The sequence below is a fragment of the Calidris pugnax genome, unplaced genomic scaffold (genome assembly GCF_001431845.1).
Source record: "Calidris pugnax isolate Ruff unplaced genomic scaffold, ASM143184v1 scaffold246, whole genome shotgun sequence".
NCBI lineage: Eukaryota > Metazoa > Chordata > Aves > Charadriiformes > Scolopacidae > Calidris > Calidris pugnax.
Window position 1 is genome coordinate 2077244 of NW_015090989.1, and position 23497 is coordinate 2100740.

At 34.3% G+C, this 23497-nt stretch overlaps 1 protein-coding gene across 1 annotated transcript in view; it reads right to left on the reverse strand.

Annotated features, from left to right (window-relative positions):
• The window catches only part of CFAP47 (cilia and flagella associated protein 47), a 306788-nt gene that overhangs the window by 174787 nt on the left and 108504 nt on the right, over positions 1-23497 (reverse strand). Inside the window, exons 40-44 of the mRNA XM_014954045.1 lie at positions 17791-17941; positions 16650-16738; positions 14057-14143; positions 2593-2669; positions 209-367 (exon numbers count right to left, since the gene is read on the reverse strand). Coding sequence (XP_014809531.1) covers positions 209-367; positions 2593-2669; positions 14057-14143; positions 16650-16738; positions 17791-17941 — 563 coding nt within the window. The remainder of the gene's footprint in view (positions 1-208; positions 368-2592; positions 2670-14056; positions 14144-16649; positions 16739-17790; positions 17942-23497) is intronic.

Consider the following 23497-nt stretch of genomic DNA (forward strand, 5'->3'; position numbering starts at 1 on the left):
AAAAAAAAAAAAAAGGAAAATATTTTCATTTCCAAAACTTAGCACATAGATCACATCTTTATAATTACATATGCATGCAAAAACATTACCTTAAAATAAATACATAACCAATTTGTATATTCATTTACCCTATTCACACTTAATTGGCAAACATATCCTGATTCTTAACTGACTAGGCTATCACATGAAAATCACTCACAGAACATACTTTCTATTCTTACCAGTTCATTAACCAGAATGACAGTGCAGTATCGCTTTTCCAGATAAAAAGGAAGAAAGTGAATATCTAAGCCTGCAGAACCTTTCCCTTCCAAGAATAGTTTTTCCATTGGACTGAAGAACTCATGCAGGAGGCTGGATTGGTCAGCTGTTAAAATAAGTTTAAATGTTTGTTTAGATACAACAAACAATGGTTGTTTAGATACACAGATATTGTAAAATAATGTAGCTGCCTGGGTTCAAACATAAGGGTATTGTATACAGCTTCCTGTAGTATTCAGCATTTAAGGCACACTAGTAATTAGTATTTATGGTTATACTTGTGAAAATGTGATGCAATATTGTATTTTGTATTATTTAAATACATTTTGCTAGCTACTTGTATTCTTATTCTGTAAACTGAAATAAAAATAGGGAAAATAGACAGTTCTCTCTGTCAAACTCTTTAAGGATGTACAGCCTATAAGCAAATTACTCTTCCTGCCAGAAAGAAGAGCACAGTTTACTGCTATACAAACAATCTTGCTCTCGGTGGCAGTGTGTCACGTTATAGTCTGAAACTCTCCAGAATGGACAAAAACCAATTACCAGCAAGCTTGCTCTCTTTGTGATGCTTTCACAAAGCCATTACGCTGACAAAGTGCTTTCTTCATAAGATACTAAGAATTTTAGGTCTGACTACTTTTTCGCTGCATGTTTTCATCTGCTGAGCATATTTTGATAATGCGGACTACTTTAGAACCAGACTTTTATTCAACTTTTGCAGGTTAACTTTCTAGGAAGTTCAACAGACTTAAGAACAGATGGAAAAATGTAGGCAACAGAGAAAATGAGTTAATAACACATAAGAAACCTATGCCAAACTCTGGCCAATTAAATAACAGTGATTCACCACCCAAAACCATGAAGAACCAAGCTGAAGAAAGGCATAACCAGTACCCACCTTTTTTCTCCCTAGTCCACATTCTATTCCAATTAATATAGAAATTTCCCAATATTTACAATTCAATCAGCAGTTAAGTTTTATATGAATTTGATGTTTCAAAAGCTTACATAAACAATGACCAAAAGAAACCCTCGAATACCACCAAGACCTAAGTCTCATTTTTACCCTTCCATCAAACAGTCTAACAGAGCCCTAACAGGAACTAATTTTTAACTAAATAAGGCACTAACTCCCAGACTTGTTCAAGCATTCCCCATTCAAAGTATGTCAAACTGGAGCAGAGTAAATTATTTTTGTGAGAGTCCTTTCTACCCACCTTCTCTCTGGATTCTGTGAAATTAAAACAATTCTGAAATAAGTAACATTTATTAACAAAATTAGATTTTTTTTTTTGACAGTTTTCTTCCTCTTTATTATTGTTGCTCCGAGACAAAAAAAAAAAAATCCTAATTCCCATTAGTCTCCAAATTAGGACTCTTGACCCTTAATAGCACATATTTTCTCAGGTCAGGGTGTAAAACATGTGGAACACTCTTATTTAGGCTTTGTTCACCAAGTTATAGAGAGAACGATGGGAAATTATTCCCAAAGAAAGAGTATATTCTGCAAGAAATGAAAACATAATTTTGTTTACAAAGATCTGAAATGTCATCAAAAATGTCTCTGTAGCTCCAATCTGACTGAGGCCATAAAAACCTTTGTAAGCTATTCACAGATTGGTACAACATATGTACCTATCTTGTTTAATTAGGGTACCTAGGTACAACAGATGTACCTATCTTGTTTAATTAGGGTACCTATTTTTATTTTTAAGAACTATGTATAAGTTCGTTGTTAATCACAAATCAGAATACAATATGAAATAATAAATATATCTAGAAGTGCTAGATTATGCAGATTACAAATCTGCTTTCCATATGACTTCCTAGAAACACAACAATATTGTCCAATAGGAAAAAATTAATTTCATAAGGTGACCATACAAATTCTTCTCAAATGGACTTTCAACACTGTCAGAAAAAGCTGTAGATTCTAGATTCATATGTTTTGACAGAACTGTTGACTGACATTTCATAGGAAATAAGAGCAAGACATGCACAATCCCTGTTGATGAGTATTTTCAAAAATAAATTAGGCAAACTGCAAAGGCTCTAAATCAAAATTCCATGAAGCTAACCCATGGGCCCTTAAAAAAAAAAAAAAAAAAGACTTAGTTTTCTTTTTCAGTGGTAAAGTCAGTAGACCTACAGTGCAACCTTAGAGATCATTTCACTAAATTAAACATATCAGAAGACAAACTATCCTATAAATAAGAGTTATTGAGCATACCCATAAATAATAATTACTTTAGATGTCAAAATCTTTCTCATGTAGATACTCGAATTTCTACTGTAGTGACACAAGAGATATTGTACAGAGGTACTTACAGCAATATAAGTTGTTTTCTTCATTTGGATCTTCAGGCAGTGCACCGTTTTTACAATTTAATGTGCTAATTTCAGAACTAAAAGGAAAAAAAAATAATGATAGCAATACACTAAAGCCGGACATTTCCATTAGTAATAGGTAGCCTCTTTTCCTTTTTTATGGATAAATGCCAAAAAAGCAAATGTTTTCAAGACCACCCACACACACATTTTGGAACCATCTACCTACCAATATGTTAAATACCACCTCTTCCACTTAAGTTAGTAGTCTGATATACAGCAGAGCCAGAACACACTCCCTTCAATTAACCTAATGTCTCTGCAGTACTCATATAAGCAAAATTCCATGTTAAAAAAAGCCCAAGCAAATATATTTTGCCAGTCTCCTGCAGTACTGCTGCCCAATAATGCCTTTTGGGGAAATCAGTCCTAATTCTTCTCTTTATCCTTTCAATATTCTATGGGGATAGGAAAAGAACTGTTTTCTGGTACATTGTGAAGTAGCAGGGCCTTGCATCCCTCTGATGCTTGTTACTTGTCTTCCTTTCAGTCTTTCCAATTGTTCCCCCAAAAATCACTCTGTAGAAATACATTTAAATATTTGCAAATGAAATTCAGTCAGATGCATTGTGCTTACCCTAGGACTTACATTCATAGACTTTGTGGACATGTCTTTAGATTGTTGCTTCTTCCAGAAACTCATCTGCAAAAGTAACAGTCTTTCCTTGCCCCTTATTAGAACGTTTAAGATGCTAGCCCCAGTTTTTTCTCTAGTTCTCTCTACCTTCTTTCCAGCTCAACAATCTCCTACTTTTAAAGAAGAGGTAAGCACCTCAAGTACCTTTTCGAGGTACCATCCTGAGAGCTAACAGAATCTATTAACTTTTATCTGTCTACTAAGGGGTCAAAATACCTCTATCATGACACTAACATTTAAAACCAATAAAAATAAGACATTTTGACATAGATTATTTTTTAATATTAACTGTAATTCCTAGTATATACTTGTATGTTACAGAATACTAGGTTATTATTTTTTTGTGATATACACTTTTAGACAAACATTTTATTATCATGACACTAACATTTTGACATAGATTATTTTTTTAATATTAGCTGTAATTCCTAGTATATACTTGTACGTTACAGAATATTAGGTTATTATTTTCTTGTGATATACACTTTTAGACAAACATTTTACATTTATTAGCTTAATTAGAGAACATAACAGCAGCTCATATATGTAAAAAAAAAAAAAAGGGAATTTATCTAGTAAATGAAAGTTCTAGCCTATCGCTTTAGAAAGTCTGTTTACGCCTCCAGTGCTTTGATGGAAGTCTTGGATTTACTACTGGTCATTATGCTACAGTCAGAATTCATGATTTAAACTCTACTCTAAATTTTAGCTCTGTTTCTAATACCATCTGGAAAGGAATTCTGTCCAGTGAAGGGGAACTTCTGTTTTTAACTGCTCAGCAATGGTAATTTGGGACCAAGGAACTATCTGGCCTGGAGGGCAAGAAGGTTGAACTGTCTGGAAGCAGAGATGCCCCAAAGAGGGAACAACTCCCTGTAAGGGAACAAAATTTCCCTGACTGAAAAGATAAGAAATGACACAGCTTCACCCTGCGTTCCTCAATCCATTGCTACAACTGCTCAAGAGCCACTTTTGGCAGACAGGGCTGGTGCTGGGGGATGAATTAAAGACCAGGTTAAGCTGCCTGATGCCGACCCTCACAGGATTGCGGCTGGTGCATATAAGAGCATACAAGGAATCGCCTTGTGTCACATTTTGTGAACTCCTTGTAGAACTGCTTATGGCAGCAGGACTCCGCCCAATGCATTTATTTATTAAATCTTTATATTTAAACAAATATGTGTCTTTAATTTGACTCAAGGGGTACAATAAAAATTCCCCAACACCAGTCCAACAAATGTCAAATAAAGCTTAAAAAAATCTTTTGTTGTTTCTTTGCTTAGGCCTGGAGAAATACTGGTAACACAACTCCTGTGTAGAGCTCCACTGATTTCAACAGAAGTCTGCATTTATGCAGGGAAACACTACCAAATCCTAAAGAAGGTTCAGGCCTTAATTGCTTTCATTTCCTGAAATACAACATTGTTGAAAAGTTCTCTTATTTCAGTTTTTCTAATTAAAATGTTACTGGTTTTATTTCTTTTGTTGACGTTGTTATTTATTATTCAGTATAACTGCAGATTTCTGGCCTCAGAAATATTAGTACTTGACCATCTAAATTTGAAAATTTTACCTGTGGGGAATATTTTTTTAAATATAACATATTGTGATTGTAATAAAATATTTCTCTTTTCCCTTCTTTGTCCACTTCATACATTGTATTTTTACAAGTAGAGGAAGAGCAAACTCTGGATCTTGGTTGGAAATGCACATGAAGTTCATAACTTGGAAGTTTGTTTTTCAATAGTAAAGGAAATGAGGGGCTTATTGCTTTATAAAGTCTTATATTTAACCCTTGCTAGACAGTAAAGTCAATAGAGCATTAATAAGAGATATTTTAACCTCATTTTTTAGATTTCATTTATACATATTCTTAAACGCAGGGACTTGTGTTACTGCATAAAACATTAACAGTTATGAAGACTACATTTTATAATCTGCAAGTCAAACATTTGAATAACTCCTATGTAGTGTAACATATCATTAGCTTTACAAGATGTCTCATAATTTCTATTTGGAATGTAAAATGGCAATGGCTTGGGTTTTGTACTAGTAGTAGCAGTACTTTCATAGTTTTGTACCACTCAACAGTAAAAATTTCTCTAAATAATTTAGAACAGTTTACCACTAAATGCAACTTTATAAGTCGAATATTTGAAATGAATACTTCTATTCTTCACGACACAGTATTTTTCTTTTGCATTTTGTTAGTCTCTACAGTACTTAAAAAATATCACTATGCACTGGGATTTCAAATGATGACGTACACACTGGGCCATAACATAGATTGATTTCACATCCTTCTCCCTGCTGTTCATGAGTATTTATGACTTACAAGGGACAGATACATGTTTTAATCTATAATTTATTATAAATACATAACAAACTCAAAGACAGCTTCCTGCATGTTTTCTCTATAGATTTTTAAATAAAAATCTGATTTTCTAAATTCAAGCTTAAAAATAACATGCAAGTTCATATTTATCTATTCATTTATAAAGTCAGACAGCCACATTTTAACAGTAAAAAAACCACATCACAACATATCTTATTATAAAACCAGGGTGACATTATATAATGTTACCTAACCAAGCATCGGGAGAGCAAGATGTTTAAGAAATTTAATAGGAAATCTACTTCTTTTGTTATTTAAGGTAAAATATGTCTTTTTTTTACAAATCAAATCAGTTAAGCTAAGTAAAACATGCATTTTACATGAACCCTGATAAATGTTAATACTGATCCAAATTCAGTCCAGTAAGTGTAAAATCAAGATTTAAAGACTCAAAAAAAATCCCATTGGAATCCCACAATTCTGTATACCAGGGATTCTTGAACTGCAACAAATAAATAGTACACAAATTATCTAAAAATTCTGAGCCATGATTTCTTCTTAGAGGAAACAGAGTACATTTAAGAAACAGAGTACATTTATTTAAGAAAAAGTGCAATATTTGCATATATCATGGCTAAAAATAGGGTGCCGATGTTGCCACACACTACCTGGTGTAAAAAATTTCTCTTACTTACTTACAGTGTTGATTTTTTTTAAATAGACTGAATTTTGCATCTTACATTTGCCGTTCTCAAAATCTTTATCTTTTTAATATTGGAGTAGAAATTAATTACCTAATATAGGTTTTCTCTAAAATAATTTTTAGCTTTTCTCCTCTTTCTCTTTTTTTTCTCTTCACGAGAATTATTATAGAAGAAAAAAACACTTGAAATTTACTTTTGTACACAAGCTTTACAATGTTTCTGCTCACGGAACAAATATAAACTGGGTCATAATTGTCCATGATTTTCTGTACAAAGCCTAATTTTACTCTTGGCCCTTTGAGTAAGTATTGGGAATTTATATAAGACAATGAGGAATTAGAGATGTAAAATTCCCATGTTAATATGTAGTTCATGATCTTGCTAGGAAGCATAAAATATCATAAGTGAAGCTTTTCAAGCAATTTCTACTAAAAATAATTCTCCTCTTCTTCCAGTTAATTTAGTTCACATGCAATGATGATTTCCACAAGGCTATAGCCCTGAAAAGAGGGGATGAGAAAGTCTGGGAAAAGCAAACCTTGTCCCTCCATACCTCTTTTACACCAAGGCTACAGGAATACTCTAAATTCACTAACAGCAGAGTTAATCATTTGCAGGGAACCTAATGCAATCAAGAATTTGTCTGAGAAAGGACTGAAGGGAATGAACCTTAACCTAAACACCTTAAGTCTGTTTGTAACAATACTGCTTTTCAAGGGTGTTTGAAAAGACATACTTCAAAAAACTTACAACAAAATATTTTCTTATTTTCATGTCCCCAAAGCAAATTGTGCTTCTTACCATCATATTTCCTTGATATTACTTTATAGCTTTCTCTGGCTTTCTTCACAAATAATTTCTACCAGTGTTGACAGGAGTTAAGACTGTGCAGTTACATTTATGGAACAAGAGTTTTGTTTAATTTACAACAAGCATAGAGCTCATAGATGCTGAAAACTACACTGTAATGTATCTCAAAAAAATACTACAAGTAGAATTTCAGCTCTGGACACAGGTTTAATATTACCCACACACAGAAGTTATTCTCCCCTAGCAGTAAAATTTGATGAACCAGCTTATAGCAAACAATTATTACAGCATTTGACAGCTATTGGGTCTCTCTTAAAATAAATAGTTAATCTTGCTAGGCTAAGAAAAAATCACAACCGTAAATAAATGGACTTGTAAAATTCTCAGAATACGTTACCCTGGAGATTTGTTTTAGTACCTATACTTAAAGGCCATTTTTCAGAAAGGAAAATGGTCTCTAAGGTATGCGAGTACAACACATTATTTATTCTGTTTTTACAAATAAGTATCTCACATGAAAATCCAAAAATACAAATTTTATATAAAAAGTCATCTCTTTCAATGCTTTATCTTTGAATCAGAATGCCAAGTCATGATTGCAAAAACAGAGACTACAACAGAAGAATCACTGTAATAGTAACAAATTGCTCAAAAGCTGCATGAAAAAAGTGATGACATAACAAGCATATTACATGGAAATACATTACACATCAAGAACATACAGATTACAACATATTTCTTCACTGGGATGATCTATACTTTGAATAAGTTCTATTTTCATAGTTGAATAATAGAGAAACTGTACTTTGATTTGACATGGTATTGAATGTCTCTCTCTGTAAATTTATTCTCACCCCAATGAACAAAGCACCTGCAGATAAGTGAAAAGAAAGGGAAATAAAACTGTTCTGGGAAAACACGTATATATTATGTCTCATTCTTTTATAACAAAGAGAAATATAATCTCATGCAATAATAAAACTAAAAGGAATATAGTTATGATCAGGAAGGTGTAAGAAGCATGGTTATCATCTCAGTGTGGCTCAATACATCCATTTTCAATACACAGAGAAATACAGAAAGGAGCAGGCTGAATAGCTTAATGCTGCCATAAAATAAGTCTACACAGTTTGCTGCACCTGGATCAGGGCAGTACCCAGTATCAACATAAGCTGGGAGACAAGGGGATTGAGAGAAGCACTGAGGAGAAGTACTTGGGATATTGGTGGATGAAAACCTAGATATGAGCTGGCAACGTGTGTTTGCAGCCCAGAAGGCCAACTGTATCCTCAGCTACATCAAAAGCAGTATGGCTAGCAGGTTGAGGGAGGCGATTTTTCCCCTCTACTCCACTCTTGTGAGACACCACCTAGAGAATCACATCCAGCTTTGGGGTCCCCAGCACAAGAAAGACATGGACCTATTGGAGTAGGTCCAGAGGAGGGCCACAAAAATGGTCAGTGGTTTGAACACCTCTTCTATGAAAAAAGGCTGAGACATTTGGGATTGTGGAGAAGAGAAGGCTCCAGGAAGACTTTATTCTGTCCTTTCAGTACTTAAAGAGGGCATATAAGATGGGGAGAGACTTTTTTCCAGGGCCTGTAGTGATAGGACAAGGGGTAAGAATTTTAAACTAAAACTGGGAAGATTTTTATTAGATATTTGGAAGAAATTATTTATGATGACAGTGGTGAGAAACTGGAACAGGTTATCCAGAAAAGTTGTGGATGCACCATCACTTGAAGTGTTCAAGGTCAGTCTGGACAGGGCTTTGAGCAACCTGATCCAGTGGAAGATGTTCCTGACCATGACAGGAGGTTTGAAACTAGATGATCATTAAGGGTTTCTTCCAACCCAAACAATTCTATGATTCTATGGTATTAAGCCCACAGTAGTGTCCTATCACACCTTAAGCAAAAACCATTCTTCTCCATATTAAAACTGAAGCCTACTCCATGAAAAACATCACCACTAAAGAACCCAAGACAAGCTTTGCCATTAAGCTTATGCATGTGCTGTTTAAACACAGTGGCAAGGGATCAACAGTATACCTGTGAGACTAAACACATTATACCATCTTGTTGATCAGGTCTCTAAGTCTGGTAAGTCAGGTATTAGAAGTGATTCGGTTTAACAGGAGGAATGGTGACCAAACAACGTCACAAACTGCCACTCATTTGTTCTGGGTTTTTTGCAAACACAAGTTGTTCCTTCCAAAGTAAAGTTATTTTACTGTGCATTAAATAAGCAAAAAGTTCTGCAAGAGTAAATTACAGGTAAGGGTTAGTTTAGGAGGGCACCTCTCAATTGTGAGGTACAGAGACCTGGTCAAGACAGAGAGAAACGCAGGTGTCAGTACTTCCAACTCATTTTTGCCATCATTTATTCTCACTGGTTCAAATTTGTGCTACAAATGACTTTATGTACCTGTGCACCAGTGAGAAACAGTTTAGTAGCTGTCACCTCTGAGTTGCCAGTTACCTCTTTCTACGTAGGACCACAAAGAGACTGGGTTTTCCATGTTATCAGGTATGCCAAAAATCAAGATCAAAAGCAAAAACATCTATGCAGCCAACATAGAAAGTCCACTTGTATCACCATGTCATCATAGCTATCCATGTGCAATAGTGAGCCTTTATTCTTCAGTCTAGGGTCCAAATAAGCCAATAACTCTGTTTTCCATACAACAAAATCTTGGAAAAGGAAAATTACTTTGCTTACTGTATTTGGATCAGAATTTACTAGATAATCTTTTTAGTCCCTTCCAGTTCCAGATTTTATATACTACTGAGGCAAAAATAGAACTAAAAAGTGCCAGGCACCATGGGGAAATCTTAAATCCACATAACACCAACTTCATTAATGAACTTTATAAGACAGAAGCAAGCAAACATTTTATTACAGAAAGAATATAAGGAAATGCTTACTAATGCACTGAATAAACTGAAACATTTGAACACAAAACTCACATCTAAGATATTTGCCAGTTTCCACACTCCAAGGGATAGTTTGTGATCTCAGAACAAAGACTAGGACAGAAAGTAAAACCGGAGCTGCCCAAAAGAGGCAGTATGACTTACAGTGATATAGATCCGTTTCTAATATACCAAATATTAACTAGAATTGTGATGACTTCTGATAGTATATTTCTAAGCAGTATTTTCTGAAACAACGGGTATTAATGCTGTATCTCATAATCTATGTTACGTAGAGACACAATGGAGCCTTTTAGATCTTCATTTTTCCTTTATCCTATCAGTAAGTAAATACAGGCATTCAGTTTAACATAACTCTTGCCTTAGAAAAACAGAATAAGAATAAAATTGAGAACATGACAAATATTTGGAATTCCTGGTATTATCTCCGGTATTAAAAAAAAAAAGAGTAAATAAACATTAAGAAGCTATATACAATATTCTGCAAAGCTTGAACCAAAATTTTTTATTCTAGAATGAGTTTTTCTCTAAGAATATTTATCCACAGGGTTTTTTTGCAATCAATTTGTGGAATCATAGGCTATACTTATGACTCACAAAAACTGTAATGCATACTCTAAACTGTTTATTCATAGTCTTAGAATAGGACTCAGTGAATCATTAGTATACCTTTACCACTTCCTACTTTTATAGAAGGCAATCTATGAAGGAACGGTTAGTTACTGAATGTGACCTTGAACTTTTACTATCATTCAACACTTATTTTTTTTAATGGACATCAGTCAAAGTACCAACATGACTGAAAACTACTTATGTGTAGTTTTATATTAGAATTCCTGGGCCACGTAGCGTGCATCTCTCCATCTGGTTCTCCTTCTCCCACAGGGAGTAGACCATACTGGTACATATATGTAGACCAAGGATAATAACTGAAGCATCAAGGGCTTGAAAAAGTATAGAAAAGTGTATAACTTGAAAAAATCCAGGCACATGTATCACAACATACTTAAAAGAAAAACTATGCCAACTGAATGAAAGAAAAATCACTATCGGTTTCACCAAACATCACTCAGCCCCCCATAGACAAAGAGGTCTTGCTTGCAACCACCTAATGACACCCTGCCTCAGGCATGGGCAACGGTTTGATTTTTTTAGCTTAGACAATACTGTGTCCCAGTCAGGATATAGTTTGTCTGGGCTCTACCTTCAGATTGGGCTATCTTTCCAGTCACAGTACGATGAGCCCATGCCACAATGACTAAAGAGCTGGTCTCCTCTTTGGTATGCATGACACCATGTTGGGTGCCTGTGACCCTGCCAGAGGGGCAGCCTGGTAGCTGAGAGGGCAACCTGCAGGTAAAGTTTGTTACAGTGAAGTTTAAAGAGCTGTGTCTGGGGGCATAATATGAGAACACAGAATGAGCTAGGAGACCCACTTGGACCTGCACGTATGATTCAGTTGTCAGGATGGAAGCATGCAAATGACACCAATCATGTCAACACAACTATTTAGAGTATAAGCACTTATTTTACGGTAATTTTATGCATATGGAGCACTTAAAGCAATGGGCCCCTATTTTGCAGAAGGCATTTTCTGGGTTTATCAAAAGAGTAAAAATGATTGCAGATATAATCTTCTTACTGATCAGTTATGAATTGCACACATACTAATTTTTTTATACAATTTCAGAAGTTTTCTATGTTCCATTCAAGAAAATATCTTCTTAAAAAGAGCACCTAAGTGGCACAGATAGCAACAACATCTAAAATTATACGAAATCAATACTGGAGATTTCTAAAGACTTAAGATGCCCTCAAATCAACTTCAATAAGAGTGAGGCCTAAATGTGTGACTAAAATTACATTTTTTAGACTGATTTACTTCCTAGGGATAAATTAAGCTGAAATACGTAGAATGAGGAAAATTCCTTTTCTGTTTCAACGGCTTCTAGTATCTCTAAGTACAATATACTGCTAAAAATCTGTAAAAATTTATGAAGTTACCAGAATTTATTATTATACCTCTATAATATCTCTATTATTTTTCTTCCTTTTTAAGAGGCTTTGGACAGTAGTTTTAGAAAATCACTGTTTTGTCCTAAGAGAATTTCAGTAAGAGTTATACAGTTTTCCAGTTTCTTTCTTCTCTTGCTTAAATTGGAGATGTAGCCTTTTGCTCTGGCATATACTGATGGTATTTGAGTTCTAAATGTTCTCTCTCTCATCAGAATTGATATTATAGGAGATATGGATGCTGATTATTACATCACACTTTTAATTAGTGATTTTTGGCAAAAAACATGAACAGAAGTAATAATCAATCAAAGCAGCCAAGCATTTGTTTAGTAGGATACCTTATCAGAGTAACTGGCAGTTATGACCAGACTTTTTTCTAGCATGCATGACGTGAAATAGGCATGGTCATGTCCCCTTGGATAGAGGCCTTGGAAAACATATCTACAGGTTTTGTACGAAAATCATTCTGCTGATGTTGGCTGCTCATTTCAAAACTAACAATTATTAATCACTGGAAGTTCACCTATTGTAGCACACCTCATCAGTGTAAATTAGCTATAAGTCCACCAAACACACAGAACACTTACAATCTGTGCAGCCCACAGAACACAGCTGAGGGGCAGAATGGTGTTGAATGCATCCACCTAGTATAGTATTTTTTCTTGACAGTATTTCTGGGCTGGAGTATTTTTCACATGTATTGTGAAAGGGCTGCTGATGGCGTATTTTCAAAGCTAGGTCATGCTTCTATGAGATGAAAAGTGATTGGTCACACTTTTCTGTCTTTGCTGTAAACTGACTTCTTTCTTCTGTTGGATATTTTTTAGCTACTGTACTATTCCAACTGATGCTTATAAATACCCGTCTATGAATGAATAATAATAAAACATAGTTGAAGTGACAGCAGACTAGAGAAATGGCTCTCTATAAATAAATTGCACAATATGCGAGTTCAAAATCTATCATAAAAAAGACTTAGAATTAATGCTTTTAGTCTATGACTGAAAAATAGTTATTAAGCTGTCTATTATTAAAACATTACAATTCTTAATATCTGCCAAGCTAAAAAAAATGTTTCAGATATTTGTGATAGTTCTTTCTCTGTGATGGGCCACTTCTAGAGAGTGTCACAAATCCTAGTTCTGTTGCAGAATAAATACCAAGCTTACTAGTATTTATCTCACTGACTAACAATTAAAGACAGTGAAGGCAGAAATACCTTCTTTCAGACTATTACCCATAGCATAGATATTTATGTCTCTCCTTGACTCTCATTCCAATTACTCTTTGTTTTTTATTCTTTGCCATTTTATTATCTTTGTCATGCTTACTTTGAACTCTTTCCTTCTCTTTCCAGATTTCCTGTGTTAGAAAATCTGTTCATGGTCAGTCAAACAATAATGTCTAAACACAAAATTATATTAACTTATATCAATATATCTGCACTAATTCCCTCTTATTCCAGAGGAGTAAGAGCCTACTGGCTTCTTCATCAGCCTATTGAACCTGTAACATTCTACACTTAAGCACAATTAGAATTCTATATACCATCTATTTATAAATAAAAACCTAACCTTACCGTTGCAGCTTGAAATAGCTCTACCTTCTTCATTCCAAGAATCAGAACTAATCCTGTTGTAGTGAACTTTAATTGGTTTTCAGCATTTCAGTTACCTGAGTCACCCCTACCCCAGCCTTAATACTTCACCTTTCAAACTTACTTTCTCTAACAAACACTTTTTCCAAATGGCATATTACACCCATTTTTATCTTTTACACCACATTAATCTTTTCTCTGCTATTTATCTGTGAAGTGGTTTTAAAATGTTATATAATTCTACAATATTTCCATGTCTGAACACATAATTCTTCACAATGGTTATCCACATAGATATACAAAGATATAATACTAATACAATTGTATAATTCAATATATTAAAATTAGCAATTACCATGTAAAACTTACCTGAACGTTTGCTCTTGCTTTACTTGCCTGGCTTGATATACTTGCTCTGGCCGCATTAAGTAGCTTCTGGATTCCAGCAAAATGACCCTGGAGTATGACAGGTACACATAATCACCACATTTTTAACTTGTTGAATGAAGACAAAATTCAGTTTATTCTAACTTTTAAATGAAGACTTGGTAAAGAAGCTTATTATTTTCAATCAAGGATACTTTAAAAGAACTCTAAAAAAAAGATTTCAACACATTTTTAAAATCTATTTATTAAATAATTCATTCATTCTTCTTTCTTTAATAGCTTAAATTGCATAATTTAAGCCATGCAATTTTTAAAGCTCATGTAAGTATGCAAAATCCTGAGACACTCATTGAAGGGTTATTGGGAAATATCATAAACTACCACCTCAGCAACACCATAGGTTGATTTGTAATCATAGGCATGGTCTACAGCTATGTCATGACACGCAGACCAATTTTCAATTTTCTTTTCAAAAAATAAAAAAAAATAGTGAAAATCAGAAAACCAATGCCCATTTTAATATTAAGACCAATTGTATATATAAGTTATTTGGGAATAATTTTCTGTAATGTAATTTATACTATGATCTGTATTAAATCAAATGATTAAATAATTGAGTCATTTACATTCAAAGAAAAAAGTTGAGATAATTTTATTTTGCTTTTGTAAATAATGAATCAATTAAGATAGAGTAAATTGTGATTTCCCTGACAAACCAGAAGGAACTGCTTCACTTTAGTTTTTCCTGAAAGATTCTGACCTTTTTTTCTTTTTATGTGCATTATATTGTGCACATGTTATACATCCTTTGCCCTACTGCTAGTCTTTAATCAAGAATTAGTTTTATGTATCATTGTAAAATTTGTGTAACATGGCACCAGCACTCATAATTCATTCATTATAAACCAGACTTCTGCATTTTCTCTGCCCTCACAGGCAGTAAAAACGTAAAGAAGATTACAGAGTACATAGTTAAAATACAGAAGCCAGAGTCACCTAGGTTAGCGCTAGCATGGATCTGAATTCAGAATTTTCAATGGAATTATAAACGTTTCCATCAGCATTAGCTGATTCTTTGCCCAAGCATTTAATCAGCTGTAATATTTCACAAAGAAATGTAATGGATGATTTTAAAAGTATTAAACTATTTTTTTCTTAATGAAGTACAAGCATTCAGTAATCTTTAAAATATCTATTTATTAAGTATTAAAAGCTAGGAACTGTAAAAACAGAAAACATTATTTATTGATAAAATGGGTAATATCTAACAAACAGACAAATGTTAGTCAAGGACTAGTTTAGGATGCAGAATTTACAGCTTTTGGAACTATCTTATATTTGCTACATATTTGACACAAGTTCAGAGAGGCATTCATATTCTTAATTTGACCTTTTCTTAGATCGTACCACATTATACACCTACTTTTAAGATTTTTAGCCCAGTTTTCTGTAAAAAAGCTACCTCCTTAGTATCACAAGCTCATTTCCTAGTTTTATCTGCAACTAAATAATGCACCCTCTGTTGGAACACTACATGGTTCAAAATACTTGAAACATGATAGAAATTATCTTTTATTTTAGATTACTAGTTCAAATGTTGCCCGAATTGATAATTACTTGAAGTGGTTGTCAAGTAACTTTTGAGTGATATATATAAAAGCTTAAATTACATTGCCTTTAATCTATTCTTTCCAAGAGAGCTATCCACAGAACTGATTACAGGCAGTCTCACTGACCACTTTGAGAACTTTAAAAAGAAGACAGAAGTTAAGAAAATTCATATGATTCCCACATAGGAGGCTTGTGCCAGAACACATTGCTGGAGCAGTGAAAACAATCCTGTTCCAGGTGTCTATAGCAAATCTATTCTGTGGATGAAAGAGAAATTTAATTTGCAGCCTATGCAATGTGTATATTATACAGCTTAATAAAACAAGCTAAAAATGTTATGGAAAATGGCTCTTGTAAACAAAAGAATGGCATGAACTAATTGTTGGCTGTATAGACTAACTACAAAATGTGGAAACAGATCACATAAACAGATTTTAAAGGGGCACAGCAGCATTTATAACTCTGTATTAAGGAAAGCAGCATTTATAACTCAACAGTTGTTACATCTATGATGAATACAAATGAAAAATTAGATTAATTGATAGTGATGTTCATCCCCAAGGCAAAAGCATGGGTTTTAAGTTTTCCATGCTTAATAATTTAAACAGCAGGGTAAAGCAGATTGGGGAAAAAGTAACCAATTATTAATTAACATGGTTTGTTTCTCTTTGGAATTCTGCTGGATCTCAGCCAAATACAAAAATACAAGCAAAGTTCATGAACTCCATTTGATTAAAATTCCAGCTTTATTGCTTACACTGAGATAGATTTCAATTAAGATTTATTTATCTTCTTTATTCATTATGATAGCTTCCACTCCATAGTGTTTGTACCAATTCTGATAATGTAGATCCCTATAATTTAACCTCAAGGTTTTACATTTTTAAGGAGAAGAAGAAAATTATGGAAAATAGTTGATAAAACAGCATGGTCATTACAGATTTGTCTTTAAAGCATTGTCTACCTGAAGATGCCATCATTTCTGAAAGGATTAGTAACATTTAGGATAACTTTCTTCAGCTCATAACATGGCGATTTGCATTTTAATGTATCCTGAAAAGGAGTGAAAAATTATATCAATATAAAAAGTTGCATTCGTGTATAACACATAAACAAGAAGGAAAATGCTACAAAGAAAACAGAACCATGTATTTGACCACTGGTGATGACAAAATTAACACAATTTAAATGATAGGCTTCATTGTCAGCAAAGAACATTTAAAGGCTATTTCTTTTAAAACACACATTAAACTGAATGCTCTTCAAAATGATATCACAGGGCCAAGAATCAAGCTATCTTTTTGCCTTCTTATCTATGTCCTCTATTTTCTTCTCTTGCCCCACCTTCCTTTCTAACATCTATAAAGAGGTTCATGAAAAAAAAGGAGAATCACATAAACACCATTTAAGCTCAGAAGAGGAGCTATCCAGATCTGTTCAATGAGTGTTTGATAACAAATGCTAGAACACATGCCTATCTCTGCTCTGACTAATTCTGGGATATATCTTAAATCTAAACACTGTCTAAAGTTAAAAAGCACAAATAAACATAGCAACATCTAACAAAAGTCTGCTGTCCATCCATATGTGACAACTGAAATCACCTCCACAATGGAATTTCCAAAAGCATTCATATGCTGAAAGGGCTCCAGATTTATTTTCAGAGCAATCAGTGAAAAAAAAAAACAAACACCTTACTCTGAATCTAAGTGGGATTTATATCCTCAGGCATCTTAGATACTAGAATCATAGAATCGTCTAGGTTAGAAGGGACCGTAAAGATCATCTAGTCCAGCCACCAACCTAACTCTGACAAAAAAAATAAATAAGAAATAAAAATCACTAAATCATATTCCTGAGGAGCATATCAACCTGTCTTTTGAACACCTCCAGGGATGGTGCCTCAACCACTTCCCTGGGCAGCCTATCCATCTAGGCTTTTCTCTGCGTGCACACTGGCTAATATCAGAAACCTGAAAATTCATAGGTCAAAGTTACTGATGAAAACTCACATTTTTATTGTTATCTCAGTTCATTTCTTTTTGATACAATAAACAGATGAACAACAATTTTGTCACAATATAATCATACACACATAAACTTACAGCAGGCTCAATATGGTTGACTTCAGATTTCAGAAAGAATGTCAGTGTGGCACCATCTATTCCACCCACATTCTTTGAGATCAGTAGCAACACTGCTTCAGCAGGGTGCAGAAAACGACTAGTGAATTCCACATTTATGCTTGTTTGTCTCCTAGGCAAAACAATAACAACAAAATAATAATAGTTTAAATAGGTACAAAATTGTGAATCAGGAGCATATTAGAGTCTTTGTAAGGGAAGGTGGCTAGAAAAGAAAGTAATTTATTTCTTCTGAAATACTATGTTGTTGTTCAATCTTTTACCTAAGAGCTCCAAAAATGTTCTAATAAAAAAACCTATATAAATAGAAAAAGAACAATAGTCCTTCTTGCTTTTTATGGTTAAGCATGTAGCTTAATTTTTCTTCCCACACACAGTAGCAGAGGAAGTTCACTTAAATTATAGTATTACCCTAAGTTAACAACTGATTTATTTTATGCTCCCCTATTTGAATAGGTTTTTATGAATTAAAGTCAGACATCCTGTTATTCACATTGTGAAGCAGATATAGAACTTCTTAATCAATAGGATAATAAGAATAATTATTAAAGCTGAGTAATTAAGAGGTGGAAAAAACAAAGTTCTGTCATACAAGCAACAGCTGAAGTCTCTGAAGACTGGAGAAGGGAAGACCACATGGAATGAGATCTTAGACTGAGTAAAAGTTCAGACTTGATTTGCATTAGTCCTGCAACTAAGCAATATTGGTAAGAAAACTTTAGTGGCTGAAGCTCATGCTTTGAAGCTCTCTGATTCTGATTCTCTGATTCTGAGATTAATGTCTTAAAATTACATTAAGGTCAGCAAAATCATAGTGTGTAGGATTGTTCTAAAAGCAAGAGAACTGTAGAATGTAAAAGTATTATGCCTTTATACACATAAGACCAGAGCAGAGAGAGCTTTTACTAAGCAGTAAAAGACCTATATTTTTGGAGTTGCAAGTGGAATATCTGAAAATGCATACCAAAAAGTCAGCTGGCTGGTTTATACTTTCATTGTAATGTCACTCTATGTACTGAAAGAAATTTTAAAATTTAACCCCCAACAAACTGTATGACAGAAATGGCAGAAATAAAATAACCTATAGTAAAATCTTGACATTTCTTAATTTACTCCAGCTGATATTACTTAAGCTGATAACACTTCAAAGAAATTCTTAAAATATAGGAAAAGGATATATTTATAAATTGCAGATTTGTTAGTTGTCTTTCTGGAAGAGAGCAGATACTAAAGTCAAAAGGCTTTCTGCCCAACTCAAATCATCCTCCCTCATTAAACAATTAATAGGTGCTCTGCAGCCTGAAAGAAAAGAACTAAACAGAGCATCATGCCTATAAATACTTGAAGGGTCGGTGTCAAGAGGATGGGACCAGTCTTTTTTCAGTGGTCTTTTTTCAGGGATAGGACAAGAGGTAACAGGCACAACTTGGACATAAGGAGCTCCATCTAAAGCTGAGGAGGAACTTCTTCGAGGGTGGCAGAGCACTGGCACTGAATGCCCAGAGAGGTGGTGGAGTCTCAGTCTAGGTGGATCTGCTTTGGCAGGGGGATTGGACTAGATGATCTTCAGAGGTCCCTTCCAACCCCATATCATTCTGTGATTCTGTGGTACATGGATGTAAAGAGACGCACACATGGAAAGTAGTTCTGTGTTTACATAAAATTATGGCCTTTAAGCCATTATAACTCACCATTCAGAACTTGGGATTTGTGACAGATAATTTCATGAAAACATCAGCACAGTGCTGGGAAACACCCAATAAAACAAATGAAGTGTTAGGAATAATTAGAAAACAGACACCACCGCAGTTCACCACTAGGCTACAAGATCCCATCTGAAGGGCTAAAACCTTAATTACTGTTTGCACTTCTTTACCTCAAAAAAGATATAATAGAATTGAAAAAAGTTCACCAAACTGCAGAAAGGATGAGTATAGCTAATAGAATTAATCCAGCATGATCTCTAGGCTTAATACCTAGGATAAAGGGGTATGATATTGCCCAGAGTTTTTCCTAAAGCCATAAGTCTCAGGCTCTCAGTTCTGAGAATGAATTATGAATTCCTGGAAGTTCTGAAAACCTGGATCTCACAGCTTTCATGTTCCTGCTGCATAACCCCCAGGCAACACCATTTTTGACAGCGAAGAGTTGCTAAGCCCCAAGAGTCTGAGGCCCCTAAGTTGCCCTGCCATTCAAAACATCCTGGAAAATGTATCCTGGGACTGCAGACTCTCAGAGAAGCATACACCCTGAGACATCCACTCCCAAAGACACTTTTAGAATCAAGTTTTAAGAAGTGTATTCTGCTCTTGTCACAAATAGGAATGACAGGGAAATAGAGTGTATGGAACATTCTGACTGATCTTTACCCTCTGGCCCATGAAATAGCAGAGCAATCTGATTTGAATTGTGAACCGTTGCCTTCTGCAGCAAAGCCAGCATCAAAAAAACGACAAAGTTGCTTAGGTTTTTTTCTCTATTCATCCCAAATACAAAGTGAAGGAAAATTCAGCTCCTGGAATTGTATAATCTTGTTCACTTTCCTATTATTATAACTAACTCCATCCACACCCACTACAATTGATATACTGTAGAGCTCAAAGATTCTTCATTTCTTTACCAGCTCAGCATGTACCATCTTTCAAAAAAAGAAAGAAATCAAATTCTTTCTCTTTTTTTTTTATTTGTTATAGTTTGGTGAAGAAAAGAAAGTCAAGAATTTGTTTGGCAGGATCAAATTGCAGAGAGGCCAACAGAGATCATTAGATAACAGAATCCAAAGTAGTCATATATTACAAGCAATCCAATCATCCTTCAATTGCTTCTGATAACTACTGTTTGGCAGAAGCATTTTTCTGAGAAAGTACCGCATGTTATCTGAGGCAGAAGGTTGGATTAAGTAACTTTCTGGGGTTACTCCCTGTATTATTTTCAGTGTCTTGTGATTTGCAAAACCGCTACAGTTGAAGAATTTGTCATTCAGATAGAGTTTCTTCCCCTCAATATCTAATCACCTTTGCTACTTCCAGGCTGAATTTTTACAACTCCAGCTTCAAACTGTTGTTCTCCTAAAAATTTTTTTTCTATATTGTTTGCAGTTATACAAGTCCTTTTTCTCAGAAGGTACTTTTAAATATTGATCAATTCATCTTCATGATTTCTCTTGTTAAGATACCCAGACTGAGTAACTTATAGGCATGTCTATAAGTTATGTCACATAAGAGAACGTAGAGACCTTTATTCTATTGCTGTTGTGAAATGCAAGTCTATATGGCACAGTGCAGTGTCTGGGTGGGTGTCTGGGCAGCCAGCCAAGTTTAACCCACCACAGCCATTTATTAATGTCTTCAGCTAGTAGCAGACCACAGTATACATTGTTATGCTTCTTTGAAAATACAGACAGATATATATTACATATTTCTGTCACTTCATCATTTGAAAATAGCTGGCATCTCTATGAAATGCTGCATCCCTGCTTCCTAATAGATTTAAGTAACCTCTCTTCATTACTCTTTGCCTTTCTACTGAAAATTTTCCCTGATTTCTTTAGATTATCAATTTCCCGCAGCTAATCTTTCGTGTAAAGTAAACAACAGCTCCTTCAGACCAGGCCTTCATCTACAGAATCTTCTGCACCACATGTCCAGCAAGTCCAACAGGATTAGTAAGTCACACTTAGTCATTATTAGTGGTTATAATGACCCACAGTCATCTTAAATCCAATTATACTTAATTCTAAATATAGGAATATATATATTTGGCAGATAGAGATAAGTCTCTATGCATGACATGCATCTTAAAGTCCTCCAGCTCTCCAATCAGAAGACTGACAAGTTTCCGTTTCTTTAGCTTCCCTATCAAGGCTATTGTTCGTCTTCTCAGCTATAAATCCCTGAAATAACTCTCATAAGTGAAAGTTCTCTAAACTGTTAGTAATTCCCTTGACCTTTTATCCTGAAACTTTGGGAAGCGAACTTTACAACTTGACAGCTGCCCTGCAGCAGGCCTTCACAAGGCAGTAGCTGCTATTTTTGACTGCTTCCAATGTATTAGTTTATCTAAAGTACCTGTTGTTTCAGTGGAAAATAAGCTGTTTAACATCAAGCTAGCTTGTTAGGAAAGAGGCATTAGTGGCAAAGGAAAATCCATATTTATATACAATATTCATAAGTTCATAAGGTACAGTTTCAATTTAGGGGAACAAGGATGCAGAGATATCTGATCATGTCGGAACCATTATAGATACTCAGGTTTTTAATCTGTACCTCTGAAGTAAAGTAAAACTCCTGAACTTTCTCTGATCTAGAAGGCTTTCCTAATTTTTAGTGATTTTTAGCACATTGATTCCTTCAATCCCATTTATGGATTATTTACTTCTAAAAGTAGAAAAAATAACTTTAATGTTAAATGATTCTTTCTAGCTATTTTAGCATCTTATATTCCTAAATGGGTTATAGTTATTGATGCTAACATTCCCATAAAAAAATAACTCCATTAAGTTTTAATAATACACTCACATCAAATTTCTTACTGAATACACTGAAAATTCTCCCTCACTTTTTATTTAGGCCGTACATTTTTTATTTTTTTTTTGTAGAAGTCTTTTACAAGCTCACTTCATTTCTTAGTGTCTCTAGAGATTTCCACTTTTTCCAAAGAAAACAGAACACTCTCTCCTACAAATCCTCTACCATTTTTCTTGATCTTAAGTAACCAAATATAAAGCAGCACTGATGGCAATTAGCCCATCATCAATTAAACAGAGGATTTAGTTTACTATTCACGTTACTATCACTTCCAAACCCACTGATTATACTATCATCTAATATAAAGCATTTACAAGACTCCCACTCATCCCACTGATACTTGGAGTTCTGAAACACTTCAATCAGAACATTAAGAAAGCTGTTAATTACAAAGAACCTATTTTTCATTTAGTGACAAAGATTACAAGTACAGTTACATTATGATAAACTCTGCAGAGGTCACCAACGGATGACTGGCATTTCCACAAGCTTTTATTTCTATGCAGTTTTCAAATGTTTGTTGCTATATATAATGCCAAGCAGCTCAATGGCAAAGTTGTACACATTTATTTGTGTCTTGTTTTTTAGAGTTTTTTTAAAGGTGAAGTGAAAAACAGCCACAGTATTGACCTTTCAGAGAAACACATGATATTTTCAAAGATTACATTTTTATGTTAATTCTTATTTGAAGTAATTGCAAAGAAAATGGAATCAAATCAGCCTCATAGCTCACTGAAAACATAGTGCTTACTTGTTTTTCCTTTTGCACATATTTACAATAGGCATATCATTTAATACTGAAATGTTGATCAACCTTAAAGAGCACTGTTTATGTTGAGTTCTTGAATTTGACAACATATATTTGAAATTTTTCTTCTTCTTCACAGGTTATTTTCATACAAATGTTGACCTTTGTTTTCCATCTTACAACCTCTAATCCATTCTATCTGCAAAGGTATATCTTAAATAGACCTACAGCCTAAACTCTTAAATGACAGTCAGAGTCACTGCTACAACCCTCTTGTCTTTGATAGTTAAACAGGGATTAGTGAAATTCCTGTATCTAGTCATAAAGCCACTTAGCACAGAAATAGCAAAATGTACTTAGTGAACAAAAAGAAAAAGATGGAGACATATCAGGA